Raw genomic sequence first — 21,457 nt, 5'->3', positions numbered from 1 at the left:
AAAATAGACAGATAAAGATAGAAAAAAACTCACTACACCTCCTATCTCCAACCTCTCCAATCTCTCCAATCTCATTCCCAGCATGACTGAGAGAGAGAGAGAGAGAGAGAGAGAGAGAGAGAGACAGATAGAGAGAGAGAGAGAGAGAGAGAGAGAGACAGATGATACATTCTGATCTACAGCACCTATGTGCATTTCTCTCTCTCTCTCTCTCTCTCTCTCTCTCTCTCTCTCTCTCTCTCTCTCTCTCTATCTCTCTCTCTCTCTCTTCTCTATCTCTTCTCTCTCTCTCTCTCTCTCTCTCTCTCTCTCTCTCTCTCTCTCTCTCTCTCTCTCTCTCTCTCTCTCTCTCTCTCTCTCTCTCTCTCTCTCTCTCTCTCTCTCTCTCTCTCTCTCTCTCTCTCTCTCTCTCTCTCTCTCTCTCTCTCTCTCTCTCTCTCTCTCTCTCTCTCTCTCTCTCTCTCTCTCTCTCTCTCTCTCTCTCTCTCTCACTCTCTAGGACATGAATGACTTCTCCCCAGTGTTCCATCAGGCTGTTTACAGAGGCATGGTCGCCCCTAATGCTGTCAAGGGAACCGTCGTTAGTACGGTAACAGCCAATGACTCAGATCCTGCTGTGAGTATCTTATACTGTGTGAAGTGTCCTACTAACTTCCCAGTCTGTTCTGTTCTCTAGTATTACCTTGTGAGGCTGTAGTTTACCCTCCACTACATATCTGTATACAAGCGTTTGTATCATCATACCATAAGGGAGGCGGCTGGGTTGTGCAGCGGACATTGCACTCGTCACCAACGCAAGATACAACGGTTTCGACTCCGGCTGTCGGCGTTGCCTCCGGCTTGGGCCAGTCGTCATACTAACTCAATTGGTATGTTAGCGGGTGGAAGTCGATGGGTGGTAATCTGGACGTGGTGGACAGCGACTCCTACAGGTCGGTTGGTGATGCCTGCACAGCAGAGACAGGAAATGGCGGGGGTAGTGTGAGCCTCCCACACATTACACCTTGCCAATGAGAGTCTGCGCTGGCAGGTGAAAAGATGTGACAGGCTGCCTCCTCGTGTATCGGAGGGGACACGTGATGCAAGGCTTCTATCCTCCCTACAACCGGCCAGTGGGGGGCATATGCGAGCAATGTTCAAGACAGGGGAGGGGAGAATTGGCACAGCGGGTAACTGGGATGGGAGAAAAATAGAAAAAGTGGATAAAAAAAATAATCATACCATAAGGGCTTGTGTCCATATAGCATATATTTTCTGAGCGCCAGCATATTTTTTTCAGGTACTCCCAATGAAGAGAGTGTATACAGCAGCATGTGACTTTTTAAAAGTAATCAGTATTATGTAATCAGATTACGAAAAATGTATTAATCAACCCGGATTGCATTCAGAAAACATGTTATTAGATTTGAGTTACATTGTCAAGGAAGCTTGATAAAAAAAATTATTATGTCTTTAAAATATTGTAATCTTCAACCCCCAACCCGAGAGCTCAGCAGGACAGTCTGGGTCCCCTTCCCTTTCTCAATACTGACCCCTGACATCCCAAACATCTGCTTCTGACACCCCCGCCTATTTCCATGCCCCACCTCTGCTAGATAGAGTTATTAAAATTATGTTTCAACTCAGAGGCGGTTATCTGACTAGGTAGAATAGAAAAGATCTGATTCAATCCAAGAGAAAGGGCTCCTTCGAGAACCAATGTTTTGATAACACTGAAACCATTTTTATTAACACGTTGGATGCCAGCCATTAGACGCGGACCGCTGTAGCTGGGCCAAGCGTAAAAAGATACGGCTGTGTGACCTTGTTTGTAGAGCTATATCTATATTATATATTATAGCCATGGATACAATACTATAGTCATTTGACACTGTGTTTCTTCCGGTCAAGATGCAAGAAATAGATACTTTTTCCATGCATACATTCCTGTGTTATACCGTGGTGAATATAAGTATGGTTTTACAGCGGTATGGGGTAATTCCTGAAAGGCTGCGTAATATCCATATAGGTCAATTCTACTATTTGCGTTGGCGTTTCTTGCCTATACACGCTAGTATTCCTGAATCAAATATATAAAGTAGGTATTATGTTTCATCATGAATGCATGAAAGGGGGGGGGTGGGGGGGTCGTTTCTGATGATTGATTACCAGTAACGGCATTAGTATTGAGCGCTAAAAACGCTGATCAGCTGGATCGGTATGAAAACCTTGCACAATCAAGCCAGAATGTACGTCAGATGATCCTTACCTTTGATCGGGAGTATTCCAAAAATAATATTCCAATTGTTTGATCGATATCTGCTCCATCCAATGTCCATTTGGCCCACGACACCCACCACAGCATATGCATCGGATGTCCCGTAGACATTTGGATGCGACCGATTGAACCTCTAGCCTTGCCGTCTACTGAAAATCTGCGCCCGGAGAACTTTCAGTGTAACACAGGGTCTGGAACAGGGTTTACTGCAGCTTGATACCGCCACCTGGGATAATATGGCCGGTACTGCACCCTTGGCATCGCAGTAGGCCTTCTAACAGCAACATACGGGTCCCTGGCATTGAATAGGATACCGCTTATCAAGCCGGCAGAAAAGTGGCAATTTTTGAAAGTGAACATGAGGACTGCATACTTTTTTTGCAAACCAAACAAACATACTTTATACTTATAGTACATGCATGAGCCTGGTCTCTTTTGAAAGAGGATATTCTGAGGTTTCTGATTCCAGAAAACAAATTCACTTTTAGTGCTAATGTAATAGAGTAACATAGGTCTGAACTTGAGTTGTAGAAAAACGTCTTACTCAAGTTTTTAGTAGTTAGTAGTCCAGATGTAGTATTTTCCCAGAAGGTGGTATGGCTTACATATCCAGACGGAGCCATAGCCTGAAGCCTTATGTAGTACATATCCAAATTTCATAAAGGTCCATTCAGAAATGAGTGATTAGGAGTGATTCTGGTCAACTGTGTTTTCTCATAGACTTCAATTCACATGGCTGTTTTTCTCTTCCTGTTACAGAATTTAGTTTGTCACCTAGATCCCTGATTCATACATCCCCACGCGGTGTTTCATTGGTAAGCCACACTCATTGGCTACAACGATCCACAATCATTCTCAAGATTGGATCTAGATTGACGGAACTACTGCGCCAAAAGTCAGGAATGGTATTTTGCGCAATACTGTGCACTTTGCACAAGCCTCAAATACAGGCATGTAACTCGAGAACCGCTGAATGGATTTTGTCGGATCTTGTCGCTATCGACAGGCAACAAATAAGCCTTCAATTCTCTATATATATATTGTATTACAAAATATGCACACCGAGCCACTAGGGTTCGCCAAAGTGCCGGTTGCAGAAAGTCAGAAAAACGTCCCATATGTGGGACGTTGCATGCTAAGAGGTTCGGAAAAAAAAGAAAAACTAACCAAAAACGTAATATTACGTGTCTGGCACCCAACCGCTGGCGAGCAAACACTTAATATTACGTGAATGGCACCCAACGTGTTAAAAAATTATGTTTTAACATAGCTACCTAATATTGTAAATAAGAAAGCATTTGCTACAGTTAGCTAGCTGGCATTGCTGTATGGCTGTATTACAATATGCAGTTTGAACATGAACAAAACTATTCAATTCAGATTTAGTTTCTAGTGACATATTTCTGACTATAGCTCTCATATCCCAATTGTCGAGCCATTGTTTATTGAGAAGTAGCGAGTAAATGTTTCTGTTAAGGTTTGTAATGCGACCCCAATTGCACGACACAGACAGGCAGGCCCGGACTGGCCATCGGGACGTTCGGGACGAATCCCGATGGGCCGGAAGTAAAGTGGGCTGGTAATTTTCTTTTTTTATGGGGGGGTTCGACTGCCCACTTTGGTAGCGTAGGGCTGAAAAAGTTAGATGTAAAAATGAAAATTGCCACAGAAAGATTCTTAAAAATAGCCTACTAGCTCTTGCAGTGATTTCAGTCATCTCCCAGGCTACATGGTCTGTACGGCGGGCCGGTGTGGGCCAGTGTGAGTCGGTGTGTGGGCCACTAATGTGGGCCGGTATGTGGGCCGGTGTGTGGGCCAGTGTGTGGGCCAGTGTGTGAGTCGGTGTGTGGGCCGGTGTGTGGGTCGGTGTGTGGGCTGGTGTGTGGGTCACTAATGTGGGCCGGTATGTGGGCCGGTGTGTGGGCCAGTGTGTGGGCCAGTGTGTGAGTCGGTGTGTGGGCCACTAATGTGGGCTGGTATGTCGGCCAGTATGTGGGCCGGTGTGTGGGCCAGTGTGTGGGCTGGTGTGTGGGCCGGTGTGTGGGCCGGTGTGTGAGTCGGTGTGGGCCACTATAATGTGGGCCGGTATGTGGGCCGGTGTGTGGGCCGGTGTGTGGGCCGGTGTGTGGGCCAGTGTGTGGGTCAGCGTGTGAGTCGGTGTGTGGGCCAGTGTGTTGGCTGGTGTGTGGGCCGGTGTGTGGGCCAGTGTGTGGGCCAGTGTGTGAGTCGGTGTGTGGGCCACTAATGTGGGCCGGTGTGTGGGCCGGTGTGTGGGCTGGTGTGTGGGCCACTAATGTAGGCCGGTATGTGGGCCGGTATGTGGGCCGGTGTGTGGGCCGGTGTGTGGGCCAGTGTGTGAGTCGGTGTGTGGGCCACTAATGTGGGCCGGTATGTGGGCCAGTATGTTGGCCGGTGTGTGGGCCGGTGTGTGGGCCGACAGTGGCACCGGCAGGATTAAATTCCATAGTATGCATGCTTGCTTGCACAGAAACAGTCCGTCCAGCCTACACAGCGCTCTACTACAGATACAGTACCCAGAGCGCAACGACACACATAGGTGACAATAGTGTGTGTGCGTGTGTGCGCGCGGGCCGGAGTGACTCTGAACATCTCAGGCCGAATTTGTGTCCCCTAGCCTATCCGTGATATCGAACGAGAGAAACTCAATGCCATTTGGAGCATACCGTAGCGTAGCCTAATTCTCCGACACTGTAGCCCAGTGGTGCCCAACCAGTCGATCGCGATCGACAGGTAGATCGCGGGCTGATTTCAAGTAGATCTTGATTAATAAAATTTGATTATTGATTTGATTATTTTTGCTAAATCAACTCTTCCTCTCCTTGTTAACTACAACAAGCAATGTTGTTTGTTATTTAAGATGAGGTCGGACTCGGCACTGACAGATTTGTGTTCATTATGCTGCTTTTATAAAGCCTCAAATGACGGCTTACAATATACAATTTTGGCTGGTAGCTCTCGGGCTAGGTGGTAAATAAAAAAGTAGATCTTGGTTCAAAAAAGGTTGGCCACCCCTGCTGTAGCCTATTCTCTGACAATATAAGCTTTCAGAAACGTTTTTTGTTGTCCTTTTAAGGAAGGAATACTCTCCAAATCCAGATAACACGGACGATTGTGTTATGGTTTGTAACCGACCCCAATCGCACAACACTCCATGAACACAGACACAGATACAGAGTCCAGAACACAGAACGACCCGACAAGGACTGGAGGGGAGTCTGCAACCTAAGTACTCTCCAGCAGATTGCAAACTCCCAACAGGTGCGTGAGGGTAGAGGAACAGAATGTCCAAGGGTGGGGGCTGGTGAAGAGTAGGAGGCAGGCAAAAGTTCTCACAAGGGTGGGGGCTGGTGAAGAGTAGACAGGGAAAAATCTCGCAAGGGTGGGGGCTGGTGAAGGAGAGTAGACAGGGAAAAGCTCAGGGAACAGGCGAATCCTCACAGTACCTCCCCCCCCACGGGAGCCACCGGGCGACCGAAAAAATCAGACAGCAAGGCAGGGGACATGACAAAGCAACAAACAAAAAAAAAAAACTGGGCCATGCTAGCAGGGGAAGCTACACCTAAAGTGGGGCTAGCAGAGGGACTGGGTAGCTGCCAGAGCATTGCTAGCTACAGGGCCTATGCTAGCTGTACTGCTACATTAGCATAGAGGCTGCGCTAGCTGCCGGAGCTAGGCTAGCAGACAGTGCTGGACTAGCAAAGGAGAACAAGCTAGCTGAAAGGACAGTCCTAGCTGTGGGGAACAGGGGAGCTAACGAGGCTAACAGGGGAGCTAACAGGGGAGACTAACGAGGCTACCAGGGGAGCTAACAGGGGAGACTAACGAGGCTACCAGGGGAGCTAACAGGGGAACTAAAAAGGGCTAACTCACATACACTGTCTGTGCTGGGCTGGGGTCGTCGACGGGTCGGGTCGTACTGTTATGGTTTGTAACCGACCCCAATCGCACAACACAAGACAGGTATGAGAGTAAGCCAAAACAGGGCATTTATTTCTTACATAACAAAAAGCGGCACAGTCCCTTTAAGGGAAAACACAAAAACACTAGAGTCAAGGAAATATGGAAAAGCGGCACTGTGCCTTTAAGAGGCGAACAGGCTAAGGGACTAAGGCTAAGGGCCAGGGCTAAGGACCAGGGCTAAGTGTCAGGGCCAGGACCAGGGGCACTGGAGAGGGGGACAGGGACAGAGGCCCGGAGAAGCGGGCTGGAGACAGGGACAGAGAACAGGGTTAAGGCCTTGGACAGGGCGAGGGCCAGAGCTGCTTACAGGGATGAGGACAGGGTTCCGACGGCGGAGGCCTGGCACGGGGACAGGGGCCCGACGGCGGAGGCCTGGCACGGGAACAGGGGCCCGACGGCGGAGGCCTGGCACGGGGACCAGGGGCCCGACGGCGGAGGCCTGGCACGGGGACAGGGGCCCGACGGCGGAGGCCTGGCACGGGGATCCTCCTCCTCCTCTTCGGATGCTGCAGACGGGCAGCGCAGAACAAAGGGGGTCCCAGGGGACCGGGATGGGAACACGCTGTCCTCCCGTGGAATACTAGGGAGCGACGACGAGCCTCACCCCAGGAACGAGGATCACGAAGAGACGCCTTCCTCCCGTGGAATCGGGAGCGATGGCGTGCCGCCTTGACGTCTGGAGTGGGAACACTGGAAAACCTCCCGTAGAGAATTAGAGAGCGAAGACGGTGTCCCACTCCAGGCAAACGGCGACAGGTGGTGATGGCTGGGCCGTCGTCTCACGCCGGAGACGCAGCAGGTGATGGTGACGTACAGAATGGTAACGTCCAGAACTCCATGAACACTGGACACAGATACAGATACAGAGTCCAGAACACAGAATCCAGAACACAGAATCCAGAACGACCCGACAAGGACTGGAGGGGAGTCTGCAACCTATGTACTCTCCCGAGGTGATTGCAAACTCCCAACAGGTGCGTGAAGGTAGAGGATCAAGGATGTCCAAGGGTGGGGGCTGGTGAAGAGTAGAGGAGAGTAAATCATCGCAAGGGTGGGGGCTGATGAGGAGAGTAGACAGGGAAAACACAGGAAAAAGGTCCAGGGACAGGCGAATCCTCACACATTCGAGCCGCGCACGGATAATCGCCATGTTCATTTCCTCTTGGATTCTTACAGTGAAACCGATATAGCCCATTTCACAAAACAGCTTATATCTTCATCAAAATGAGTCTGATTATCCTAACACTGATAACATAGATTCCTTACCTGACATCAGATGGTATCCAACTGGTATATTCCAATTCCTGATCACCATTCGAAAAAATCGATAAGTGTATAGATCCAACGTGATACAGTAGAACACATGATTCCACGGGGCTCAGAGGCTCCAGAATGAACTCTGATAACCCCGGCTGCATCAGTGGACTGGAAAATGTGTACAGGATTTTTTTCCCCATCCATTTTCATTGAGTCCATTCCAAAATCTCTTATGTCATCTGGGAGACGATAGGGGGCGCTTTTTTCCACATCTGATCGCCGGCGGCGCTCGGGTAGACTAGGGTGATGCAATATGATTTCAGATCGCAAAAAAAAAAAAAAAAATCCAAGAAATCTCGTGAGTGGCTTTCAACGAGATATTAATAAATCCGAGAAAACTCGTGAGTGGCACTGAAAGTGTTAATACTTCATGTATCCTTAATCCCTAGGCTAAAAAAAAGAAAACGTATGCCAGCAGATGTTGAATTGGTCCCAAACATCTTGTCTATCCCACTAGGACTATGTCCACACACACACACACACACACACACACACACACACACACACACACACACACACACACACACACACACACACACACACACACACACACATACACACACACACACACACACACACACACACACACACACACACACACACGAACACGCACACGCACACGCACACGCACACGCACACACACACGCACACACACACACAAACAAACAGAAACAGACAAGCAAACACAATGACCTTCATTCTCGAATGAACATACGTAAAAGTTAACAAGGAATTCCTTCATAACTTGATTTACGTACTTATTTGGCATTCTCGAAAGGCTTCGTATTGTAAATTCTTTGTAGGATTTATGTAGGATTTACAAACTCGAAAAGGCAGTCGTAAGTCGAACAGACTGGTGTGCGCCCGTGTTTCCAACAGCTTTCTCATTGGGGATTGTCGATACTACAGACATCCGTGGAATTAAATAATTATAATGATAATTAATACAACAATATTTGTATCATTAATAATTAAGTTTTGCATTTATAGTCCTGACTCAATGAGGCATTGTGAGCATTACACACACACACTGCAAACTAAATAAATAAGAACTAAACCGATCGCCGCGGATATAGCTACTGTATAGTGGAATATACTGTATTCATATGCCATATACTGTCTTCTTCTCTATGATATTATTTATTGTTGGTTTGATGTATTTCTATTGCTAAACGAAATAAATGTGTGGAGAAACGGCTTAGTGAGGCAGCCTCAGTGCACACACACACACACACACACACACACACACACACACACACACACACACACACACACACACACACACACACACACACACACACACACACACACTGTATACGTGCAAAATGAATCGTTCCAGCAAAGTAGGCTTCTATTATTCTAATGACTTGTTTTATTAGGTATTATAGTAGTAAGTTCCTACTGTAGAACATGACGTATTAGCATAGTGTCAATACAACGTAGGCTTCTATTATTCTAATTACTTAGGTAATTCTAATTAGGTATTATAGTAGTCTTTGAATAATACTATAGATATAATAATTCTATGAGACTGCAGTAGACAACATGTAATTAATGAGTCTTCTTATCTGATATTGCCAAAAGAAAAAGTAGTTTTACATGTCCAAGAAAGGTAACCTGGGTAGTGGTTTGTTGTTCATACTTAAAGTGGCACTTATGTAACGCTGATTTATTTTGCACATAATCTCACATCATATCCCAAGGCTCCAAACTGTTTTGCAGACATTTATTTAGTTTGACAGTTATTGAAAATGTATGAGATGGAATATCTCCTCCCATGATGTCATCAGACGAGACTGAATCCTTGTGTTTTGTTAATTACAGCTCAATGAAATTATAAAAATAGTCATCCCTATTGCAATGCTTATCTCTATGTAATTTACATAATTTCATTGAGCTGTTTTTGAGAAAATAAAACAAAATAAAATGTTGCTGAGCACAGATGCTCCTTTTCAGTAACCCACTGCAATGCAGTTACACATATTCACACCTGGGGGCTTCCCAGTACAACCACAGTCCTCTACTGTTGGCCACTGAGCAACTCCATTGGAGCTGTTGGGGATTAAGTGCCTTGCTCAAGGGCACTTCAGTGGACATTAAGGACATTTTGCTGTGCACATGCATGACCCTAATATGAAGAAATCTATTGATTTTCGTGACCCTATCACCTTTCCTCGGGGGAAACATCCCATTTTTAAGTGTGCACATCTCCCAACCCATTGACTGTGAATATTCATGACCCCAAGAGGTGATGCCACTGTGACCTTTCCTCTAGCATCAGCATATGGATATAGCCTGGATCCATTCAAATTTGCAATATCAGCAACTCTTGTTTCTGTCATATACCCAGTAAAATGTTGCATGTGAAAGAAGTTGAGATTATTTAGGTCTTGGTAGAGCTCTGCGCTCCACTCGAGTGCATTCTTCTAGTTTTCCCCACTACATCAGTGTGTGTAATAGAGTATGAAGCAGGGTGTGTGCCTGGTCAACCTTCCCCGGGTTACAAAAGGTATTTAACAATGTGCTGTGTCATCTCACCAGTTGATAACATGGGGTCTCAGACCTCGACTGACCAAATTAGTTCGAAAAAACCTCCATGCGCTGAGTCAGTGAGAAACCTTGCTAGTTCCCATTGAGATCAGACCTGTAGGTCAAATTGGATTTGTCAGGAACTCTTAGTTTGTTTTTTCCTGCTTGGGCTGCCAGGTGCGTGGGGTTTGCCACACAGGCAAACACAATGAGTTCCAGAAGGTTTTTAGACTGTTTTTAGACTCGCTAAAATTTAGCTCACTTTCGAGAGTCAATGTAGCCAATGATGTTAGCGCTGTGCCAGTGCCAGAGAGAGGTCTGGCTGAACTTATTATCATTCTGGTATAGGGGGAAAAAACACTCTTCTATAACCCGGTACCGGGCCGAGATTTATTTCACGTCACAAATAGATGAATACAGTCCGTATTAAGTGATGTTGCGTTTCTTTTCCAAATGTAGCCAACTATCAAAACAGCAATCAATGTGTATACTTTAAGCACTACATTTGTTTACCAATGATCTTAAGTGTTATTAGCTAAATATGAACTTGTAAAAATCTCTGCACATTGCACCGGAACACGGACAAATTATACCAGAGGACAGGAAGCCGTCATTAAATTGTTGTAGTCCTAAGAAAGAGGATACCCAGGGCTTTCAATGGACATCTACATTTCATAAAACTACACTACCCAGCTCACACAAACCACATACAAACCTAGTCCAACCATTTTTCTTTTACAGATATTGACGTGAAATCGTGTTTATATCGCATAGGTAGAACAAACCTCAACGTTATTGCCATAAAATACAACATATATTGTTCCTTTACCTTTCTGTGAATGTCTAGGAAAAAAATGCATCGTAATCCGGTAAAAAATGGCGGAGCTATGGACATTATACAAAGGTAACTGTACTTAGAGTAGATTTCATTCACAGTCTTTGCTGCCCTATAACAGGTGCCTGGTGGTACTAAATCCAGATGTAACTCTGCCAAGAGGAGATTTGGGCCGATCCATAGATGTATGACTTGGCCATAATAAGGTCATTTATAGGCCTGATATTCTATATTCTCTATTTATATTTCAAATTGCATGTGTCCAGATGAAAAAATGCAGTACTGTATCTACAAAAAAACCCGTAATCTGGCCTTTGTTCATTTACACTTGATCTCAAGAAGGTGCTGAGTGAGCTCAGTGGCTTTTCACTTTTGGTCAATGTTAGCATTGGTTTCACCGTCAAAGATAAAACAAAAAAGAAGAAGAATAATTGATATTCTCATTTGGTTCATTAAAATGTACTCAAGCATAGTAACAAACACAATATTTCTGACACTGGGTATACATTCCCTGAGGTCCCTAGGTACCAAGAACATGCAAATGGCTGGAGTGAAGTGGAGCAATCTTCCATTTACTTCGGTATACTATGTACATTTAGGCGAATCTTCTGAAAATATGGCTAGGGCTTAAGAGGTTAAACCGGTCACCATCATGACTATGCCCAGGATGCAGTGACGGTGCCCTTGCAAAATAGTATCGCAGATAACAGAAAGGGAGGATAATTCCAACCAAAATAGTCGACCAATGGCATGTTTACAGCCACAGTCTCAGTTCTGTGATACAGACTAGTACACAGTACATTTCGCAGAGTAAATTTTACTCAAACTGAGTAGCCTACATTTTACTCAAACTGAGTAAAGTTTTACTCAGTTTGAGTAAAGTTGTTCTCAGTTTGAGTAAAATGTACTCAGTTTGAGTAAAATTTACTCTGCAAAATGTACTGTGTACTAGCCATCTGGTAATCTGAAGGTTCCCGGTTCAAACCCTTTACCCCGGCTCCTCCTGGCAGTAAGAGCAGCAAGACACTGAAATAACCCGACGAGCAGGTTGGCACCTTGCCTGTTTGCCTCCGCCATCAGTGTGTGTGTGAGGGAATGGTTGAATGCGAGGCACAAATTCATAACCACTTTCGTTAAAAGCAGTATGTATATAAGTGCAGTCCATTTACTATTTAAAGCAGTGCATTCAAAGTAGATTTCAGCGTAGGGCTAGAGCCTGCTCCAACTTTCGGAACTTAAGATACTGTATGCGTGCATGCACGCACGCACGCACGCACACACACACACACACACACACACACACACACACACACACACACACACACACACACACACACACACACACACACACACACACACATACAAAGGCACACACACACACACAATATATGTACTTACTGTCATTTCTGCTGAGTGGTTGCAGACTTGGTGTTTGGGCTTCTCAGACCACAAAACGTGGTAAATAACTTAGATAAAATGGAGGTTTTCTTGCTGGCTCAGTAAAAAATATATATTCGCAGGAAGCTCTTATCAAGACAGACACATTATTGGTATTGGAAGGAACCAGATGTAGGTGTTGTGTGACGGTAGGGCTAGGCACTAACACTGCAAGGGTTAGGGGTTCCATTCTATGTGTATCTCAATGGGTTGAGCATGGCACTAACACTGCCAGAGTTAGGGGTTTGATTCATACTGTATAACATACAGCTATGCAGGTGACAACAGCAGCTATATATACCTTTTCCGACTATGGCATTTACCTCGACACACTAACACTAGACTAAGTGGTGACATGCAGTTGTAGGCAGTGTTAATTTTGTCAACAAAAATGATGACGAAAGATGTTCGTCAACGGAGGTTTCTTTCATGACGACAACGAGACGTGACGTCACGTTATTGAAGACCATGTGACGCTAACGAGACTAAATAGTTTATTAAATATCGTTGACCACAACTGAGGACACAAAAATGTAATTTACAAAAACCAGGTCGAAATTTCTCTTTATGTATGTTGATATTGTTGACTGAAACAAGACGAGACAAAATAATTATAACTTTTCTTAATGCCATCGTCCCGACGGAGCAGTGTGATGGGGAGCTCTGTTATTAGCATTAGCTGAAGAGCTATATGAAAAGCTAGTTTTAGCTTAACGTTACCTTGGCCAAAGTTGGGACTATTCATAATCCAGCTGCAGACCTGTAAAGTACAGCAAGTTGGCAAAGGAGTATTCCAAGGTAAATCACTTTTTCACCAGTAACGTTACATTGCAGCAAATGATCTCAACTCCTTCTATGCAAGGTTTGAGGCTGTGAATAACAACACCAGCCTACAAACCACGGCAATGGGGGGGGGGGGTCTGCTGATGGAGACTCAGTGTTCAGGGTAATAGAGCATGAGGTGAGACGGATCTTTAAAAAAGTGGATATCAGGAAGGCAGCAGGACCGGACGGCATCCCCGGCCGCGTCCTAAAAGTCTGTGCCGACCAACTGGCCCCGGTATTCACTGACATCTTCAACCTGTCCTTGGAACAGGCTGTCATCCCCACCTGTCTGAAGAAGTCCACCATAATCCCTGTACCCAAAAAATCTACGCCCGCTTGCCTCAACGACTACCGCCCTGTAGCCCTCACCTCCATAGCCATGAAGTGCTTTGAGAAGCTAGTGAAGGGCTACATCTGTTCCTCCCTCCCCATCAACCTGGACCCTCTGCAATTTGCATATCGCCCCAACAGGTCCACGGAGGACGCCATAGCCCATGTGCTGCACACAGCAGCATCACATCTGGACAAGAGGCAGGGGAACTATGTGAGAATGCTGTTCATCGACTACAGCTCAGCATTCAATACCATAGTCCCCTCCAAACTCATAGCCAAGCTCAGGGACCTGGGCTTGAACTATGACCTGTGCCAGTGGGTCTTGGACTTCCTGACGGGCAGACCCCAGGTGGTAAGAGCCGGCAACTGCACCTCCTCATCCATCACGCTCAACATAGGGGCCCCCCAGGGCTGTGTTCTGAGCCCCCCCCTCTACTCCCTGTACACACATGACTGCGTAGCACAGCGGAACAACAACACCATCATCAAATTTGCTGATGACACAGTAGTGGTGGGCCTGATCTCTGCCAACGACGAAAGGGCCTACCTGGAAGAGGTAGAGAACCTGTCACAGTGGTGCCAGGAGAACTGCCTCTCCCTGAACGTCAGCAAAACAAAAGAGATGATTGTGGACTTCAGGAGGTCAGGGGTCAAGGACTACAGCCCCCTCAGCATCGACGGGGCACCGGTTGAGAGAGTGAACAGTTTCAAGTACCTCGGAGCCCACATATCCGAGGACTTGACATGGACCACACACATTGACAGTGTTGTGAAGAAGGCACGACAACGCCTCTACTTCCTCAGGCGCCTAAGGAAGTTCCAAGTCAGTCAGAAGATCCTTAGGAACTTCTACTCATGTACAATAGAGAGCATCCTGACCGGCAACATCACCTCCTGGTTTGGGAATAGCACTGCACAAGACCGTAGCAGACTACAAAGAGTGACACGTTCAGCCGAACGCACAATTGAAGGGGGGCTTCCCACCCTCCAGAACATTTACAACAAGCGGTGCAAGGGGAAGGCTAAGAGAATTATTAAGGACTCGAGCCACCCGAACAACTGCCTCTTTGAACTGCTGCCGTCAGGCAAGCGATACCGAAGTCTTAAGGCGAGCACAGAAAGACTCAGAAGGAGCTTCTATCCCCAGGCCATCAGGCTGCTAAACGAACAACGAACAATAATCGCTAAACGAACAATAATCACTATGCAACAACCATCAAATGCACACAGCACACACACCCACACGCACACACTCACTCAAACAAACAACACACTGCAGCACCCACTCTCCACACTTTAGATCACACAAACACACTTACACTTTATATTTATTGATAAAGGATTTGCACTACAACTCGTACACCTACTGTGAATTGTACCTAAACTGCACCTCGTCCATTTATGCCTTGCACTATATAGTATTGTATATTAGTACACTGCACAGTATTGTATATTGTATGGTAACTACGTCTACGAACATTGTACATATGTCTAAACTGAACACTGTGACCTCTTTTTTTACTTCTAATCTTTACTATGTTTTTATTTCATACTTATCTTGTCATGCACAGTCTCTGGAGCGCAACAGTAAGAAGCATTTTGTACAAAAGTATTCTGTACCTCTGTATGACAACTATTAAAGAAACTTGAAACTTGAACTTGTTTGTATTTCTATCTAGCTCGCGTTAACTAGTGGCTAACCTAGCTAACCTAGTCTCAAAAGAGAATGTTGAATATTTATTGTGCATTAAAAATCACAACAGAGCCTCTGCTACTAGCTAACCTAAACGAAGCCGTCTGGAAGCAAGTGCAACAACGTATAATGTCTGCGTGGAACCAATGTGCCAACAACCTTTCCGTGGATGAAGCATAGTTGAGCATAGTTGTCATTTAATGATACTAATACTAATCTATACAATCACCTGTTATTGAATAAATACCATTACTTTCTAGTTATTACTAAAAAACAGTATATATAAAACAGTAGCTGTAAAAAAGAAAAGAAAAAAAAGGTTTTATAATTTATATAATATAATCTTTTTTTTAGTACATTAACTAAAAATAGACAAAAATGTCATCCGTTTTCGTTGACTAAATCTAGACTAAAACAAAAAAGACAAAATTGAGACAAAAACTGACTAAGACTAAAATGTTCAGACATTTAGTTGACTAAAACTGACTAAACGGAAAATAAATGAAGATGACTAAATATGATGAAAACGAAAAACGAGCACTTGACACATGACTAAGACTAAAACTAAAATGAAAATAGCTGCCAAAATTAACACTGGTTGTAGGTACTCACATGAAGTGGAGTAGTGCTGTACATTCAGACTAGGGATAAATCAGGTATACTGTGGTATCAAGCAACCACGTTTCTAAATCGTAAGCCTTATTCCGCGCCCTGGTATAAATCAATGTTGCGCCCTTGCAGTGTTAGGGCCATGCTCTACCCATTGAGCTACAGGGAATGGAACCCCTAACTCTGGCAGTGTTAGTGCCATGCTCTACCCACTGAGCTACACAAGGAATGGAACCCCTAACCCTGTCAGTGTTTGTACCATGCTCTACCCATTGAGCTACAGGGAATGGAACCCCTAATCCCTGACTGCTACTACCCTACTACTTTAAACTAGGTAATTTTCCCTGTATTTGAGTCAAACGTCACCTAGGGACACCACAGTGAGGACATGTTCCTCACGTAAATAAACTCACGACAACACCAGTGACACCAGACATTTTACAAGATGACGCAAAATATATGTAGACTGCTTACTTTGATCTTTAATGGTACATCACCTGTACAGCAGGTGATCTACATTGATCTGCTGCTGTGTCTGTCTTTCTGTGTCTATTTTAATTCATTTTCAATGAGGAGTGTATACAGAGTCAGGTTCTAATTGAAAAATAAATCAACAGTAATACTTTCAGTAAATGTTCTCTCTGTTCATTGATGGATCAGTGTAGCTGCAGCCTTAGATCTTTAGATCTTCCCCTTACTTTGAACCTCTTATATTTAGTGCATCACGCAAACACATCAGTTATTATGGATGGCTGTGTGTTTCTCCTCTCCAGTCGAGCTTGTGCTGCTGCGGGCCACACTTTGGCAGTCTTGCTTCTGTGGTGCGCTTGAAGGTGTGCATGTGTAGATTAGAGGCGTTGCCTCCAGATGCTGCCAGATTGCAGACTACAATGTTTACAGATTGCCTTAATTAACGTTAGCAGGTTTCCTATTAGCATTGGGTTTAAATAAAAAATATAACAACCAGTGGGCTATAATGTTCTCGTGTATAATGCACTCTGTGTATAATGTGCTCGGTGAATAATGTACTCTGTGTATAATGTGCTCTGTGTATAATGTACTTGGTGTATAATGTACTCGGTATATAATGTACTCTGTGTATATGTATAGTGTACTTGTATATAGTGTTGTCTGTGTATAATGTACTCACTGTATAATGTACTCTGTGTATAATGTACTCTGTGTATAATATACTTGCTGTATAATGTACTATATGTATAATGTACGTGCTGTATAATGTACTCTATGTATAATGTATTTTGTGTATAATGTACTTGCTGTATAATGTAGTCTGTGTATAATGTACTCTGTGTATAATGTAATCTGTGTATAATGTACTCTGTATATAATGTACTCTGTGTATATGTATAGTGTACTTGTGTATAGTGTTATCTGTGTATAATGTACTCGCTGTATAATGTACTATGTATATAATGTACTCTGTGCATGGTGTACTCGCTGTATAATGTACTCTGTGTATAATGTACTCTGTGTATAATGTACTCTCTGTATAATGTACTCTGTGTATAATATACTTGCTGTATAATGTACTCTATGTATAATGTACTCTGTGTATAATGTACTCTCTGTATAATGTACTCTGTGTATAATATACTTGCTGTATAATGTACTCTATGTTTAATGTACGTGCTGTATAATGTACTCTATGTATAATGTACTTGCTGTATAATGTACTCTGTGTATAATGTACTCTGTGTATAATGTACTTGCTGTATAACGTACTCTGTGTATAATGTACTCTGTGTATAATGTACTTGCTGTATAATGTACACTGTGTATAATGTACTCTGTGTATAATGTATTGCTGTATAATGTACACTGTGTATAATGTACTCTGTTTGCCTGAACACTGACTCAATGAGAACACTTGTTTGTTTGTTTATAAAAAAAAATAGATTTTGGCGAGAGCATCTACTGAAAGAGACAGACTTGAACTGCAATGAACCCAGAAAAAGTAACATGAACAGAAAATAAATGGTTGGTTACCTTCTGATTTTCATGCTCAAGCGCTCACGTAAATGTTTTGTTTTGAAACTGACCTTTGTTCCATAACTCGTTGTGATCCGAGCTGAGTAAGAGGCATTTATCTAACGCGACAGGGCGCAATGACACATCATTGGCTGCCACTATAGGACATAAAGTCTTCATGCAAAAACAAAATTGAACAACTTGGAAGTGAGGCTACTGTAATGGAATTGTAGTTTTCAGAAACTGAGAGTAACTGATCTGTTAGGGTTTCTGTTCAAAACACAGCAATCATAAGATAAGAAAAAATGCTTAAAGGAACACGCCAAACATGCGCTTACTGTCTTCCGTCTACGGACCACTAGCTTATCTTAAAACTCAAGGAGAGGTGTTTTTCACCAACAGCTAGGCCAGCTGGTCCGTATCCGCTTCTATTAATTTGTGATAAGCTAGGCTACCTTGCAGCCAGATATCTATCTACTGAACGGCACAGAGAGGAAATTGCTATCTATCTTCTTGTCTGAGGGTAAGCGCATTTCCCATAATGTTCCTTTAAATTCAATTTGTATATTGGAGACACTGACTCTTTAGAATACAGTGACGACATGAACTTTGATGTTGGGGAAAAGTCATAACTCTTCATAATCTTTTAAGAGTGTGAATTTGAGGTGACAAGGCGTAATGGTACCGTTGGGTTGGCTGCATGATGAGACCCCTGAGCATTAAGCCTTTTCAAATCAAATCTGACCTGAAACATCTACTTAAGACGTCCGCACTAAAAACCTCTTCAGCCACGGGCCCGGACTGAGTGAATTTAGTCTCTCACCCTAAATCACCCAGACTCACTTGAACATACTGGTACTCGTGCCATGCTGGGTGACCTGCCAGAAACAGGCTTATTATGACTCATATGAGGTCCGGACCCATAGTTTTAAGAAATGCTGACTTGAAGTGTTTATGTAAATAGAGAACAGATCTACAGTATCTATCTGTCCATCTGTATATATATATATATATATATATATATATATATATATATATATATATATATATATATATATATATATATATATATATATATATATATATATATATATATATATATATATATATATATATATATAGACTAAATAAGACTCATGCACATCTAGTTGGACCCCGACTGGAGGTGCAGGTCAGCGCAAGAGAGATATATAACTAAAAGGAGAAAACCTTAAAAAAGAAAGAAGCACACTCCTAGGACTGGTTTTTGCTTTTTTATTGCATTTTTTTTTTTTTTTTTTTTTTTTTTTTACGGTGCGAATAGCAGAACACAAGGCAGCCATTAGGAACAGCAATATGGATTATGCCATCGCTAGACACTACAAAGAGAGAGATCATGGTTCTACAGCCTCTCTAAGGTTCATTGGAATCGAAAGAGTCACCCTACCACCTAGGGGCGGTAATATAGTAAAGCTTCTCTTACAACGGGAAGCATATTGGATTTTTACTCTGAATTCTGTGGAACCCCATGGTCTAAATGAATCCCTTGAGTTGAATCCATTTTTGTAATCACTACCCCAGGGGTTCTGTGTAACCTATGTGGGTGTGGTTTTAAATCTACTTCAAATTGTTTGTCATATCTAATGACCTAGGTATTTGTCACTTCTCTCATATTGTGTTATTATATATAATTTTCAAAATGAGTTTATGTGGATATATGTGGTCTTTATGCATCATATTTATACATGTGAGTGATATGCATTACATCCTGCAAAATGATAAATTAAATGTGATAATTGAGTAGCCAATGGGCTTGATGTGTTACAATGTGGGATGGAATATGCTGTATATAATGATGATGATTATTGACACCTGCTGCATAGCACCTGAGGAAGCAGAAGCGAAACGCGGTGTGCAATAAAAAAGGAAAAAAAGAAAAGAAAAAAAAAGTGCAATAAAAAGCAAAAACCAGTCCTAGGAGTGTGCGGTCCCTTCTTTCTTATTGAAGGTTTTCTCCTTTTAGTTATATATATATATATATATATATATATATATATATATATATATATATATATATATATATATATATATATATATATATATATATATATATATATATATTAGTGCTGTCAGGCGCTTAAAAAAAGTTATCTAATTAATTACAGGATTTGTAATTAATTAATCTAATTAATCGCATTTTAATCGCATAACCATTTTATGCCTGATATTTTATATTATATAATCATATTTCAAATTGCATGTGTCCGGATGGCAGAATTCAGTACTGTATCTACAAAACCTTCTGTTTAATCATCTTCCATCTATTAATTTGCTTAGATTTTTCAGGTCTGGTCAATTTGAGCATGGTGTTATTCACAGTCAAAGATAAAAAAAAATTATTGATATTCTCATTTGGTTCATTACAATTGACTAAAAATAAAATTTTCATTCAATCAATCACCGCGCAGATTGATTGATTGAATGAAAATGTTATTAACAGATTGCAGAATGGGTACAATACAGTACACACAATTGTTAAGGGGATGCAGACCAGAGAAAGACTTTCGTCTTGTTTACATCAGGGTCCCCCATTTTCAATTCATAATGAATTGTAAGTAAGGGTGCACCTTGCACCGTGCAATCCATTCTTTGTGGATTTAGCCCACAGTATTTCTGACACTGGGAATACATTCCCTGAGATTCATAGATGTCCCTAGAATCAGATACCAAGAACATGCAAATGGACCATATTAAAAAAAAGTCTGTAAATGTGTATTCTACATTCTTATGGAATGAATGAGATACAAAAAAAATTATAAAAAAAATATATATTATATATATAATTTTTTTTGTAATTAATTTTGAGTTAATTTTCATAACGCGATAATTTGCTGTGTAATTAATTAATCTAATTAACGCGATAAACTGACAGCCCTAATATATATATATATATATATATATATATATATATATATATATCCTGGGATTAATCTAGATTAATCTAGATTAAAATGGCTCAAAAACAAAAAACAAAAGTCTGCCGAAGGCATTCAAAATAGGTGTGTTCTACCCAAATAATGACCAGAGGAGGAGATTCCTCTCCTCTTCATCTGAGGAGTCTCTAGCTGTTCTATCTCCTTGTTCAACAGCATGAACATGTCTCTTCTTTTTGTAATTTCCAGTGTTTCTTTTAAAACCAGATTTATCGTAATTTTCTGTGCCCTTCCTTTGATGCCATTAACATTGTTACACTGATATTGACAGCTCTCTCCAGTGTCAAATCACTCTCTGTCAGAAGTTTCTTCTGTGCACCTTCATTTCTTAATTCACACACAAACCTGTCTCTCAATGTGTCTTTTAGTGAATCTCTAAATTCACAATGCTGCTGACTGGTTGCTCACACACAGACTGCTGCAGAAGCAGGTTTCTCAACAAATTCAGTGCAAGCTTAGTGTAACAGTCCCATGAATGAATGAATGAAAACGTTATTTAACAGATTGCAGAATGGGTACAATACAGTACGGCTCAATACACACAATTGTTAAGGGGATGCAGACCAGAGTAAGATGTTTGTCTTGTTTACATCAGGGTCCCCCATTTTCATTTCATATTGCTCCACATTGTCATTAGCCCCTTTCGTGACTGTGATGCACCGAGTGAATCCACAGTCACT

General features: G+C 42.6%; 1 protein-coding gene across 1 annotated transcript in view; it reads left to right on the top strand.

The window, feature by feature from the left end:
* The window catches only part of pcdh15b (protocadherin-related 15b), a gene marked incomplete at both ends in the record, with an annotated part of 695,468 nt that overhangs the window by 382,756 nt on the left and 291,255 nt on the right, over nucleotides 1–21,457 (top strand). The window contains 1 exon segment of the mRNA XM_084323056.1: nucleotides 500–616. Within this exon segment, the coding sequence (XP_084179182.1) occupies nucleotides 500–616 (117 nt within the window).

The sequence above is a fragment of the Notolepis coatsorum genome (assembly GCF_963971535.1).
Source record: "Notolepis coatsorum genome assembly, chromosome: 10".
NCBI classification, from domain to species: Eukaryota; Metazoa; Chordata; class Actinopteri; order Aulopiformes; family Paralepididae; genus Notolepis; species Notolepis coatsorum.
Note: the sequence above shows the minus strand (reverse complement) of the source record. Positions and strands in the feature narration are given on the sequence as shown.